The sequence below is a fragment of the Protopterus annectens genome, chromosome 7.part1 (genome assembly GCF_019279795.1).
Source record: "Protopterus annectens isolate FY-2018-M chromosome 7.part1, PAN1.0, whole genome shotgun sequence".
Taxonomy (NCBI): domain Eukaryota; kingdom Metazoa; phylum Chordata; order Ceratodontiformes; family Protopteridae; genus Protopterus; species Protopterus annectens.
The window spans coordinates 261,806,539-261,819,977 of record NC_056740.1 but is presented as its reverse complement, the minus strand read 5'-3'; the positions used below and the strand labels follow the sequence as shown (position 1 = coordinate 261,819,977).

General features: G+C 42.7%; 1 protein-coding gene across 1 annotated transcript in view; it reads right to left on the bottom strand.

Annotated features, from left to right (window-relative positions):
• The window catches only part of KLF13 (Kruppel like factor 13), a 255,094-nt gene extending 248,596 nt beyond the window's left edge, over positions 1–6,498 (bottom strand). The window contains exon 1 of the mRNA XM_044078708.1: positions 5,234–6,498. Coding sequence (XP_043934643.1) covers positions 5,234–5,804 — 571 coding nt within the window. The 5' untranslated portion in view covers positions 5,805–6,498. The remainder of the gene's footprint in view (positions 1–5,233) is intronic.
• Positions 6,499–13,439: the final 6,941 nt, after the last annotated feature.

Sequence of the window (13,439 nt, the reverse complement as noted above, 5' to 3'; positions counted from 1 at the left end):
ACATTAAAAGTTAATAATGGCAGCTCAATACTGTAAGCTAGCATGCATGCGGTCTGCCAAGTGTGGGAGATGCAGACAAATGTAGGTGCTGTAATACAGAACCAGAAACAGTTGCACATCTTGCTGACAGTGATATATTCAGAGCCCAGATTCTGAATGCCTCAACAATGTGGCAAGACTGATGCACTGGAATTGTGCCCACACAACAACATACAGGTACCAGAAAAGCTCTGGAAACAAGACCCACAAAGACTCACTGAAACTAAAGATGTCCTGATCACATAGGGTCATTCAATACCAACAACTGAGAAAGTAGAAGAAAATTAGATACAGCAATCAAAGAAAAAAGGACAAAAGCAACAATCACAGTCTAGCTACTACAGCGTCCTATGTACTAAGAAACAAAGTCATAAAATACCACAGAATGCAAACAAAAACTAGAGCAATACGGAATAAAGACACCCAGGTAGTTTCAATAACAGAAACAACAGGACTAATAAAAAACATTACTCTTTCTTAAACACATGTGACTTTATATGAACTGCAGGATGAGACAATTCTAGGTGCATTGCCGGTGCTGAGAAGAACAGACTTGGCAAATATCATCACCAACAAATGTACTGAAAGAGTTGTACAACTAGACTGCATACCCCTGCCACTGGAGACTGTAGAGGATCCAATCAACTGACATCAGTAATGGCTTTACATAAAAAACATCCAAAAAGGATCCAAGGAACCACAGGCAAAGAAGACTCAGGTTAGTCTTGGAGAATTCAACATAAAAATTAGACTGCTTAAATTTCTGAGCTGTATCTGAGCATCAGCACATATTCACATTGGGAAAACATCATTTAAACCTGTTGCAACTTTTCTGACAGGGTTAAGGCAAAAAAAGTACAGAATGAAAGTGATGATGAAGCTTCAACTTTACAAGGCTTTGGTGAGACAGTATTCAAAATACTGTATTCAGTTTTGCAGACTGCTTATGGAAAGATGCACAGAAAACATATAAAAAACTAAAATGCATGGCAAAATAAGGGCAATTAGTGAAAAACTATCTTCTGGGCTTTCAACACCATGGTGTACAGGGATGAATCCCTGACAACAGCTCAAATGACCCACCTTAAGAAGCACAGGACAGAAAAAAATTAGCATGATCAGCCTACACAAGATTGTTCATCTCTTATCACTGTGTGTATATGGAGAAGGGGCTACTGGACCTACAGCATCAATCAACGACATCTAACTGCAGCTGGATATATCATTCATATGTAACAGCTGGGTTAGTTTGTGCCATCAATGTAAACCTCTTTCTATGGCAGAAGGCAAAGTATGTACAGGGATGTGAATTGCCTCTTCCTCCCAACCAAGCAGCAAATGCAAGACAGCAAACTACCCGTAGGAAGAATAGGTAAAGCAGCTCCTCAGTGCCTGAAGATGACCTACTCCCTGCCACTTGCTAGACAGCAAATGAACAGATAGATTAAGCTTCCTGAACAGGAATGAACGGGTTAAAGGGCTCTTGCCTAGCCTCAGGATAACAGTTGCCTGAGACTCATAAAAAATGGGCCAAATGGGTGCTGGTGAAACAGCCATCAAGCATGCCACACAGACGTGAAGTGGGGGAAGGATATCTGTTTGGTATTCTGACAGCATACTTGCAGGTATGTACGTATCTCAAATTCATTAGCAAATGAAGTATGAAAGGAACCTGTCAGTATGAATGGCTCCCAAGCTTACAGGGTTTTGCATCCAGGAAGAAAGGAGGTCATGGTCTCCCTCTACTCTTTCTCTACTTTTTTCTCATTAGGCCAATCATAGAGTACAATGCCCCATTTAGCATGTACCTCACTAGATACCTGCAACAACTGGAGAGGCCGCAAAAAGTACCTCAGAAAGAGGATCCTAGGCCTTAAACACTTGTCCTATATGGACAGACTCAAAAAACTCCCAACTATTCTCTGTCTCATATCATCACCTACTTGGACGCGATCTCTGCTTGACTTACAAAGCCATGTCTGACCTAGTTCTGTTAGAAATGCTACATCTAAAGAAATCCCAATCCTACCGCACCACATGCTCCAGAGACCTCAACCTCATTACCACAATCAACAGAACATGCTGGAGGGACAAGTTCATAACCCAGAGACTGCCCATTCTATGGAATGGACTTCCCATACATGTCAAACAGAGCACCTTACTAGCCATCTTCAAGAGAAATCTAGATGAGTGGATGGGAAATGGAAAATTCACCCTGGGGATCACTCCAGTGGCTCTACTCGACAGTGGCACTGGGAACTAAGGTCAGGTGGCATGGTGCCAGGGTAATCCTATGGGCTAGGCTTGTAAGGGCTCCAGGGCCATTAGTCTAGTACACACCTATGAACCTGAGACACTGTGCTGCTGTCTGAAATGTTGCACTGCACAGCAAAATCAAAAGTGATACAAGCATCTTCTGAGGAGGAGCTATGCTATCCACTCAAAGTGTGGGACTAAGTCCCAGCCCCACCTCATAAATTCCAACTTTAAGGTTGTGCAATCTCAGAGGAAGGGCACACTATGTTACTGCATGGACAAGTCCTGCTCCTTTGTCTGAGGGAGCGCAACTTAAGTTTTCAGAGTGTGGAGAAGCTTGCCCCCCCCACCCCACCCCCCTCCGAAATTGCTGGTCAAAAACTCGTGGGTAGTATTTTCAAATAGAACAGAAACTTTAAAAGGAAAATGCAGTCGCATGAGATTTGACAGCTAAAAATCGCAATCTTTCATTAATTATTAACTCGTGTCCTAGTGGAATTCAAAATGTTACTGGATTAAAAAAAGAGCGTATGACGAATCTGTACAATTCACGTGGGAACCAGATTCTGACAACAGTAAAGTTGACTATCAAACATAAGAACTCTAGCGGGCATCTCAGCACTTCATTGAGAACTATGAATATTTATGAATCAGAAACAAATCCAGAAGTAAACAGGAACTCTTACATTATTCGTACTATTAAGATGAGGCACTGACGGAATAGGAGAATGTGAATAAATGTACATTTTCTGAATCAAAAAAACGACTCTAATTCTAAGCACTGTCATAATTATTTATTAAGAATAATTCACCAACCTTTTCTCCAAAAATCGCCTGTTAGAATTCCAGAGGGACAGTCCATAGCTAAAATTTGAGTCAAAATCACAGAGTATGTAAAATAGATATGCTCTGCTACCCAGAAGCATATCCAAAATATGTGCAAGTCCACTCCGATTCACGAGAAATGCCACATAATGTGCACAATGAAAACATGAGATGTAGGAAAAATGCACCAGTGGCTGTTTCACCCGATAAAGTATTGACATTTCATACACGACATGAAATTTATAACTAATCCAGTGTTCTCTCACTTTATGAATTCAAAACAATTTGCCATGCAGTGAAAATCCGTTTATCTGAATTAATAATGCGTGTGTCAAATGATATTTACAATTTTACAATTTTACAAGTACGACCCCCCCCCCCCCCCCAAACATACACAACCTTTCAAATAAAGAAACGTTTGCGAAAAGACTTGTATGCATTAACAGGACACAGAGCTAATAACACGTCAAACAAACACGGAATCAAAACATGAAAAAAGTGTCTTCATATTTGAAATACCAGCAAATGTTAAATCAGGATCGCAATGAAAACTCAAATATGGGTTAAAACCGCCCCGCAACCGGGATGGCGCGTAGCAAGTGTAAACACAACATTATCAAAACGTACGCTTCCGCGATGAAAACATTTTAGAATGCAGCGCACTAACGCTGCTACTAGCATCATATCAGAACTCACCACATCGGAAATGTGTCAAATGTCTACTGCAGAAACTTAGGGTCTGTCTGTTATTAACAAATTGCTAGCTTAACGCTGTAGTTAGCAACACGTATTATTACCTAAAAGAGCAACACACACAATTTTCAGTTACACCGGCCATTACGGGGTTAACTTCATAACTTCTTTGTGAAAAACTTTTTAAATATATGAAATAAAAAAATATACTGGAATAGTTGTCACAATAACATACTTTAAAGTACTACATCCATCCACAAACGTAATAAAAACAACGTATCCTACCTCCCCTATTGCGTCACTCAGTTTCACGCCACAGTTCCCGGAAACAGAGAGAAGAGAGTTCGAGGCGCCACTGATTGTGTCTGTTGCTGGCCAGATCAGCTGTCCTCCGCCTACTTCTAGGGGTGTGGCACCTACTTCCACAAAGAACACTACAATCAAACATACTTGTGAAACTTACTAAAAATCTATTTTGGCTGTACAGTGGTTACAGTATCGCACCGTTGACTCGTATTTAGCACTGTACTTCGTTTTCCCTTAATGTGGAAAACGGTTGTTTATGGGAGGTAAACAAGCGCACGTGAGTGTCAATGTCTGATCGCCGATTTCTGCTCAGTTTATGGGATGGTAATACACATTTATTTTAGTTAGAGGTATGTCCAATGGAGACCTGGGCCGTGGACAGTTGCGATAAACCAACTAGACTGGAGATTACAGTAGTCTTTTTACAGGATGACGGTTTCGCAGCATGCAGAATCGAAGTGGGTTAAAAGTCATTTCTGTTATAGGTATGGGTGTCAGGGTGTGGACGGGGGGTCTTGGGGCTGAAAGCATTACGTTGTTCAGTTGTGTTTGTCTGATTCCCATTAGAATCTGTTCATACTTAAAGGCATCATGAACTAGCAACCATTCTCTGTTATGTAGTCTTCAAACTGTTGTGTACTGGACTGACTTTACATGTGAGGGGATACGCAGAAGGTAGTGTATAATGGGGGCATAAGTGGTCAGCGTCTACAGACAATTATGTCGTTTCCTGAAACGCATTATTCAGCAGAAGGTTATCAATAGGCAGACACGGTATTTAACATATTTTCATCTAAAAAATGTACCATCAACCTGTAACTTTCAAAGATTCCTTATTCCCAGCATTTTATTATCTGCTCAATCCTGTAGTACAATACCATAGGAAGGAATGAGAAGCAAAGCTCTGAACCACTGTGTTTATTAACATAGCAACTAAAATACACTGGGCGTTGTGTGCTAGGATGTTCACCTCGATTATAGAGTAACGTACACGTTTAATTCAAAGTAACAATAAAATACTGTCGTGATTCTCTGGTGACTATTTTTTTTTTTGCTAGGATAATTGTATTTGAGCAAATACACAATATGGGAGTGTCCCCAGACAGAAACTGACCTGTATGGGTCCTTAGGTGGGCTTTCAGGTGTGAGGATTTGCCATATACTTTACCACAGGCTATATAGGGACACTTGTGCTTTTTCTGTGGGGAGTCGAGCTGCTCGGACTTGCATCTCCCAAAATTGCTTCTTTGTCTGTGGTTCGGCTCGCCTGGCACGGTAGGTGTGGCAGCAGCAGCAGTTTTGCCTGTATGTTTGTTGCTCACATAGGCACTTTCGAAGACTGCAGTTTCGGGAGGAGAAGGTGGTGGAGTGTTAACGGTCTCCTGGATTGTTTTATTTCTGGGGACGTGTGAAGGAGTTGGGATTGGAATATGCCGGTCCATGTTTGCTAAAATCTTAGCCACAGAAACAAGAGAGGAATCTTTGCTGTTACAACCGTGCACAAAGGGCTCCATCAGTTCTTTCTTACCACTAGATGTGGTATCCTCTCCATTTACTTGTATTACTGTTGCTTCTGGTAGGGGTCCTAGATTCCCCTTTGGACCGTGAACAATAGGCTGAATTGACATTGAAACAAGACACTCGGCTGCAAACTGCTCCCCAGTCATGTATGCTGCAGTTGCCATTTCTGCTAGTAATCAAACCCTTAATTAAAAAGAAAAGCGATGCGCCTGGCACTGTCTGTCCTGAGATTCCTTTGTTTGACGACTACAGGTACAAAAGGCATGAAATGTACCTCGTTGAATATCACACCAGTTTCTCAGAAAATTAAGATGTTCTGACTTTTAAGAAAATGCCACATGAGCGTTTTCTCCGCATAACGGTTCTGTTTTTTGAGACTGCCAGGTGCGGTCCAAAATAAGTCTTGCTCTTTCAAGTATGAAAAACACAATCCAGCCACCTCTGCCCCATCCCTTGCATTGTGACAGTAGAATAAGTTTTCCCCGTTATCGCTTAATGGGTATTGCACACCCTCGTGGGGGCGTGGTACCGGAGGAAAAAAAAATACAGCAATGATGTCACAGCCGCTTTTTCTGCACCTGACTCTCAAACTTTATTTCCCGGGAAGGTTTAGTCCTTACGCCGCTTAAAAGTGCGACAGACTTGGCGGGATTCAGTACGTTTGGGCGGTAATATTCTTCGGAATGGACAAAGTGTCCCTTGGTTACAGCATCTGGACATTGAAGACTTGGGGTCGCAGTGTCAGAGGTAATCTGAGGCCACAACTCCTCCCACTCCGTCACACGCATGAATATCATCAAGTAGACAGACAGAAAGAAAGGCGGGGTCGGCTTTTTGCCAAAAACAGGAACCGAGCGGGTTCATTGGGTTCAGTGTGTACCGTGCTGAAGCGTTAACTCTTTGTTTGTCTCGCCGTTGCCAGTAGGAATTGTGTAGCTTGGGAGGGCAAACGAATCTGTCTTGCTGCGTTTCCTTTGTGTGGGCGGAATGTAGAGCTTGAAGCGGTTCTAAAAGTATAAGTTCCAAATTCTTCATTTAAATTTATATTAAATACAGGCTTGTTTCTGCTGCTAGGTTATAACTGAGGTAGGGGTCACTGTCCTTGTGGTTGAACACGTTTTTTTTTTTTTTTTTGACCTGGTGGTGGTACTATATAAATGGTATGGCATTTATTTAGTGCAAATATAAAACCCTGTTGAGTGAAATAAATGTCGTTACGTTGACTTGGATAACAAAGTTGTGTATAAAAAAACAGATAAAGCGGGAGAAATGCACGTCTCCTTCCACAGTTGTCATTGCAGTTACGAGCAAAGCCGTAAGTTAGGCAGGAATGTCCCACCTACAAGTGATTTTTTTTGTCCACTTAGTCCTTCGTGGCCGAAGTGAATATGTAGTGCATTTAAATTGCCGTGATAACAGTAGACTTGATTCAAACTGCAGCGTGTTACCTGTACATAAACTTTCATTGCTTCTTAGCTAGGTGACCAGGCTAACCTCGGAGTCGCCCTGCCAAGGGGCTTGCAGAAAGAATGCATTTGTTGGCGAAAAGAAAACAAAGACCTTATGGAATGAATGGGGGGGGGGGGGGGGGGGGTATTCAGACAGTTTATGATAAAATGAGAACTATGAACAAGGCTGCACTTAAGCAACCATTTGTTAAGGAAGGCATCTTTTTTACTTGTCATAAGAAGATAAGATGTTACTGAACCACCACCCCTCTCATGAAACAATAGGTAGTGGATAGATGGCTGACTGTTTATAAAATGTCAATGCTTGCTGTCTCTTTTCGAAAGGTTTTAGGGTTTAACCTTCCTCAGTGATTATTAGATGGTAGATAAGGTAGTGTGTTACATCCATGCTGCTGGCAAATGTTCAGTTTAGTTAGTTTGTTTCCTCCTGCTGGAAAGCGTACAGTCACCCCCAGTGCTAGATTATGGGGTTCATGGGCTTGGAGCTGAAAATGATTAGTTACCTATTTATTTGCTGTTACAGCCTAGGACTTGTAAACTATGAGTAGAAACAGTAGGGCTTGTTTCTGGCAAATGGACCTGGACCTGCAACTCCATGATTTCCCTTGTTATTCTAGCCACCCCATCAATTACCAGGTGGAGGTGACTTTGTTACTGTGAAGACTCCCATGTTTAGGTTGCCATAAATTATGGTTCCTTAACTTTTAGCTGCCCCTGATTTTGTAGAAAGTCATGATTTTGACTCATATTTTTGCGATGCACCTAATAAATATTTTGATTCTGACAGATCACTGAGGATTGCTATCATTAAAAGTGTACATTAGTTTCATATTTATTTTTCAAAAGAATGCATATGCTCATGCAAAAGATGTTAACTGTCTTAGTGAATTGATGTAATATTGAAACATTATCCCTGATTCTGGACCTTTCTCCCAATTTTTGGCTTTGTTGCTGATTCTTAAGCAAAGAAGATGAGAACATTGGCGTGATTCTGCTGTTCCTAAAGGATGAGCTGTCCTGAAGATGGAACATAAAGAAGGGTAATTGGTTCATGAATTATGATTCACAACATTCTTATCCCCAAACTGTATTTTAATTGGTTGCATTAATGAAAGCAAGGATTTTCTGCTGTTTCATACAAGAAAGTGTACCTCTTTATTTCTTATCCATAAACAATGGGAATTGGGTGCTACTGCTCGTGAATAAGGCCATTCTGTGATACTGTTACTCAGACTTTGAGATGTATTCATATCTTTCCACAGTGAGTTGCATTATCTTTACCTTAAACCGTGCCATTCATTGTTATTCATTCATTTGTTCATTATCCCCAGGATTCATTAAGCAGAAAATTCCGTGCAGGAACAGTATAGCCGTTCCTGCATGGAATAAGGCCGCCAAGCAATCCAGCAAACAGCTGATCTGATATGCACGAGCTTGCCTACACTGTTTCTGCACGGATATGACTGCAGAATGCTAATTACCTCATTTGCTGGTGAAAACCATGCAAATGAGGTGAATTAGCAATTCACCAAGCAGGCAGGTATCCGTGCAAGAACAGTGTTATTTGCAGAAATGTATTCGGTTGCAAATAACAAAACGGAGGCATGACAGCTCCCAAAAAGCATGTATTATAGTGTTTAGGCATGCCAGTGGCCAAATATATGGCCATTGGCATGGAAAACTGATTCTTTTTTTTTTTTATAAAAATCAAAGTTTTTTTTTTTTTTCTGATCTTGGCCGTTTAAGCATAGGGTAGCGGCGTGCAAACGAGATCATGCCAAAAATAATAAAACATGTGAAAACTCAATTTTAGGAGAAATCTGCATTTTGCCATTATAGTCCATGACATGCAGAATTAAAACAATATCGGAACACTGGCTGTGTGTTAGAACAATAACTATGGACTAAGGCAGTGGGGTATGCAAATGAGGGGAAATTTACTGAATCATAAGTCTTCTAAGTCCCAAACTGCACCTAACCGTGTAGGTGCTCTAGCATGATAGTGTAACTAGGAGGAGCAACAGACTTGAAAACGATGTGCGTCAGGCATGTTGTAAGCACATTGGAGCCCTATGGCACAGAGATAAGCTTGGCTAAGCAAGGGGGTGTGTCTGAGATATTATTGACTTATTCCATGAAATGAGGAGAGTGTTCGCGCCCAGGGGTAGGCAGTTTCTTCCTGTTTACATTAACTAAACGGGTTTGCGCGGAGTGCACCTGGTCTAAAACAGAAAAAAAATAGAAATAGCAGGACTGTTTACATCTGGGCACAGAGTTTCTGCTGCATGCCTTAGGGCTTAAAAGGGGATAAAATGGGAAGAGAAAAAAAGAAAAATAGCAGAATAAAAGCAATCAAGAACATATTACATAGCCAGCAGGTGGAATGCATCATAGTCAACCAATCATACAGGCAGCATCTGTAGCACAACAGTATAAGCTATGCAAACACCTTGCGGTCTGTTTTTTTTCCCCACAAAATCTGCACCATTGGTGTACACATGCAGGGGAATTTTAACTGGAAAAATGTTAGGGGCTGCCATTGTTTTGATCCTTCAGTATGTGCTAGAGGCTGAGGGTGGAGATGAGGATAATGTTGACAACCGCCTTAGACCAAGGAGGATGAGAAAAGTGTTCAAACCTAGGGTAACTTACCAGGGGTTACATGATCTCGAGATAGAGCACAACAGGGTGGACAGAGACATACATCAGCAAATCACCGAGCTGTGCCGGCCTCAACTTAGACCTAGAACCAACAGAGGGGAACCCATCCCACTGGATATCAAGGTATGTGTAGCCTTAAGAATTCTAACTACAGGTACTTTCCAAAGACGTGCTGGTCTTCATTCAGGGTACTCCACCAGTTCTTGGATGCTGTGCTGCGATATGCCGGCGAACACATTTACTTCCCCAACACCCACGAGGAGAGGACAAGTAATATGCATCTCTTCCACTGTGTAGCAGAATACCCGGAAGTACTGGGTGTCATAGACTGCACGCACATCCACATCAAAGCGCCACCTGGTGAACAGGGTAGGGTCTACATAAACCGCAAGGGATCCCCTCCATCAACTGCCAGGTCATGAGCAATGCCCAGGGCATTATCATGAATGTGTGCGCTGACAGCCCTGGAAGCTATCACGACTCTCTCATCTGGCATTCGTTACAGCTGTACCAGGCATTTGCCAGTGGGGTCATCCCGTATGGCCATCTGGCAGGGGATGCTGGCTAAGCACTGGAGCCGTGGATGCTGGCTAAGCACTGGAGCCGTGGATGATGACACCCATCAGAAATGCATATGCACCCACACAAAAATGCCATAATGAGTCACGTGCATGAACCAGGATCATTGTAGAGCATGTGTCTGGGATGCTAAGTCACGGTTCCGCTGCCTTGACATATTTGGTGGAGCATTGCACTACTCTCCATCCCCATGTGCACACATGTTCATAGTATGTGCCATGTTACACTATGATCCTGCGGGAACAGCTGCAGCAGGAACAGCAGAGAGAAGGGGCACACAGCCTGTCACCATTGGCAAAGTCGTCATAGGCACAGAGGGACTCGGAGGAGGAGGCCCTTGAGCCTGCTCCTGTAGGTAGATGGAGGAGTGCCCAGTATGCTCAGGCCTTGGCAAAGAGGCAATGCATAGCACACATACTGACACTGTAAGGACCCCAGGGACTGACACCTCTCTCTGACTCGTACACACAATAAAATGGATGACACACACATCACATTACCTGTAACTTACCATGTATAGGCAGTGTACTGTGTGCATCCAACATAGACGGCCCTCAAGCCCTGTCCACACAACTGCTGCAAGCACAAGGTAAGTCAGTCTTCTTAACAATAAATGAATGGATTAGTATGTTTTGCTAGCATATGTATAGTAATGCTGCATGCATGCAAGGGAATGGGGTGGCCTACTGGGATAGCAGCACACAACTGGCATCTATGTGGGACACCAAGAAATGTCTGGCCAAAACTGGCCTCCACACACTATGCAGTAGTACCCAAGGTGGCAAATCCCATTGCAGTATATGTGTGGGAACAACTAAATGGGGGGGGGGGGTCATAGGTCACAGGCATGGATGTCAGTGTGGGTGTCCCATAACCACCCCTCCCACCCACGCAGCAAGTCAGATGTAGAAAACCACAGAGAAATGTCCGGTAAAGGCACACAAATGGCGGCAAGCTTGAATTACCCCACTGTAGACTCGCACAGTGGTAACACAGCAGGGCATGCAGTTTGGAGTAAGGGTAAGAAGTATGAAACTCAATGTATGCCAGTACAATCTGTGCAAATGTGTACAGTTGACAGGTGTGCCCCCCCCCCATTTACCAACACAAATGCAGTAACATGTATGTTTGCAGGGAAAAAACAGCATAGCGGACATTGGCAGGGCTGTTCCAATACACATAAAAATATGTTGCCTGTCCACAATATGCAGGGGTCAATGAGCTATGTGTATGTGTGGTTAATACTGTCTGGATCTGGCCAGCACGTTCCCCTGACGGTCGTCTTGTAGTGCCCTGGGTACAATGCTGTCTTTGACAGGGCCATGCGTAGATAATTGCAGTTCCAACTGTTATGCATGTCAGTGACACCCACTGCTCTGCCACTGACATACCTGGAAGTCACAGTGCTATGTGGAATATACTACACATGTTAGTGACATCTTGAAGGATATATAACTCAGGTGCCAAGGCTTTTGTGAATATGTGCTTTTTGGTACTGTTGCCAGTGGTTATTCTCAATAATCCTTTTTTCTTATGTTTGATTTTACATATAATGGACATGCCTGCACAATTGAATGCACTCTGTACCCACACCCATAACTCCCAACCTCTGACAGCAAAATGTCTGGACAAGGGCATAAATAAAAGTGGAACAAAGACACAATGATATGCATGTGTTGTAAATATCGCCCTTAAATGCTGAAAAAGTTGGTAGGGTGAGGGGTTTGCAGTAGCGGGAATTGTCTGAAGGTTATATAATCTGAAACAGTAATGTCTGTCATTATTTTGTAACATCACTCTTCAGTTATATGTAACTAACTTGCCATAAAAAACACAAGTATATGTAGAAAGGATGAAACCTCTAGCCAAACACCTGGACCACCTGCCAAAAAATGTACAGGTGAGAGGTATGACCACACAAGGATATGACATGTCAGGTTAGAAAGATACCACACGAGCAGGAGATCCCCAGCCAGTATATCAGCAGGTTGCTGGACTGTTTACATAGCCGTGTCATTACTAAACTGCGTGTAACCACACCTCACAAATGGCCTTGTTAGGAAAGACTGTATATAGCTGCCCTCATAATACTGGTTTATGCATCATACAGCTAGTATTCCTCTGGTAAAGCACTGTGATGATCTGAGGATGTCTGGCACTAGGTAGTGACACAATACATTGCAATGTCAGACTACAGATATGTCAGAAAATGTCTGCTAAACAAAACAAGTACCCTGAGGAAAGTCCTGTAGCACACAAAACCTGGACTGGAGTACACCTATCTCTGGAATGGAGTCCCACTCCAACTATAGAAGGTCACACTGGGCATGCTCCTACACTTAGAGAATCACAAGACATGTTGGAACCCACATCGAAATATATGACTGTATTGTGTATATATTTCTGTGCATGCAGACAGCTATGTACACCTCATCTGTCCCCATACACTCATATCAGACAGGATTACCCTCAGCTAGCAGCAGGTGGCCCGTATGTGATATATCTGCATCTGTTGCGTGAGATACACACACATATGTATGAGGAACAGATAACATATGTCAAGCATATATACTCACACACAGATTTGGGGAAGTGAAAGACAGATGGTGATAGGGGGACACAGACAAAGTGAGTCACACACACGGATACCCTGAATGGCATACAGTGGTGTGCTGCTGTGGACAGTGGCATACCAGTTGTAAACAGTTGCATGTGCCAGCATAAAAGGTGAGCCCCATTGTGTAACAATACTAAGGTTGGGTTTATTATATCACATCACCTGCCTGTGTGTGTGTCCCGTAGGTCTAAGTATTAGGAGACTCAGTACACTTCACATTGCCCTACTTCACAAGATCTGTTGCTGCCATTCACTTTAGAAGTATCATTGGACACCAATCACCCCTATAAGCTCTGTAGCACATGTGATAACTGTGTAACATTGTAGTACAAATAACTAGATAGGTACAAGTTCTAATCTCAATACTGGCAACTGTGTGTGTGTGTGTGTGTGCACGCACGCGTGTGACAGTTATGTATGTGAGAGTGAGGGAGTGTGTGTTTGTAGGCCATTCCCACCCACAACACTTCCCA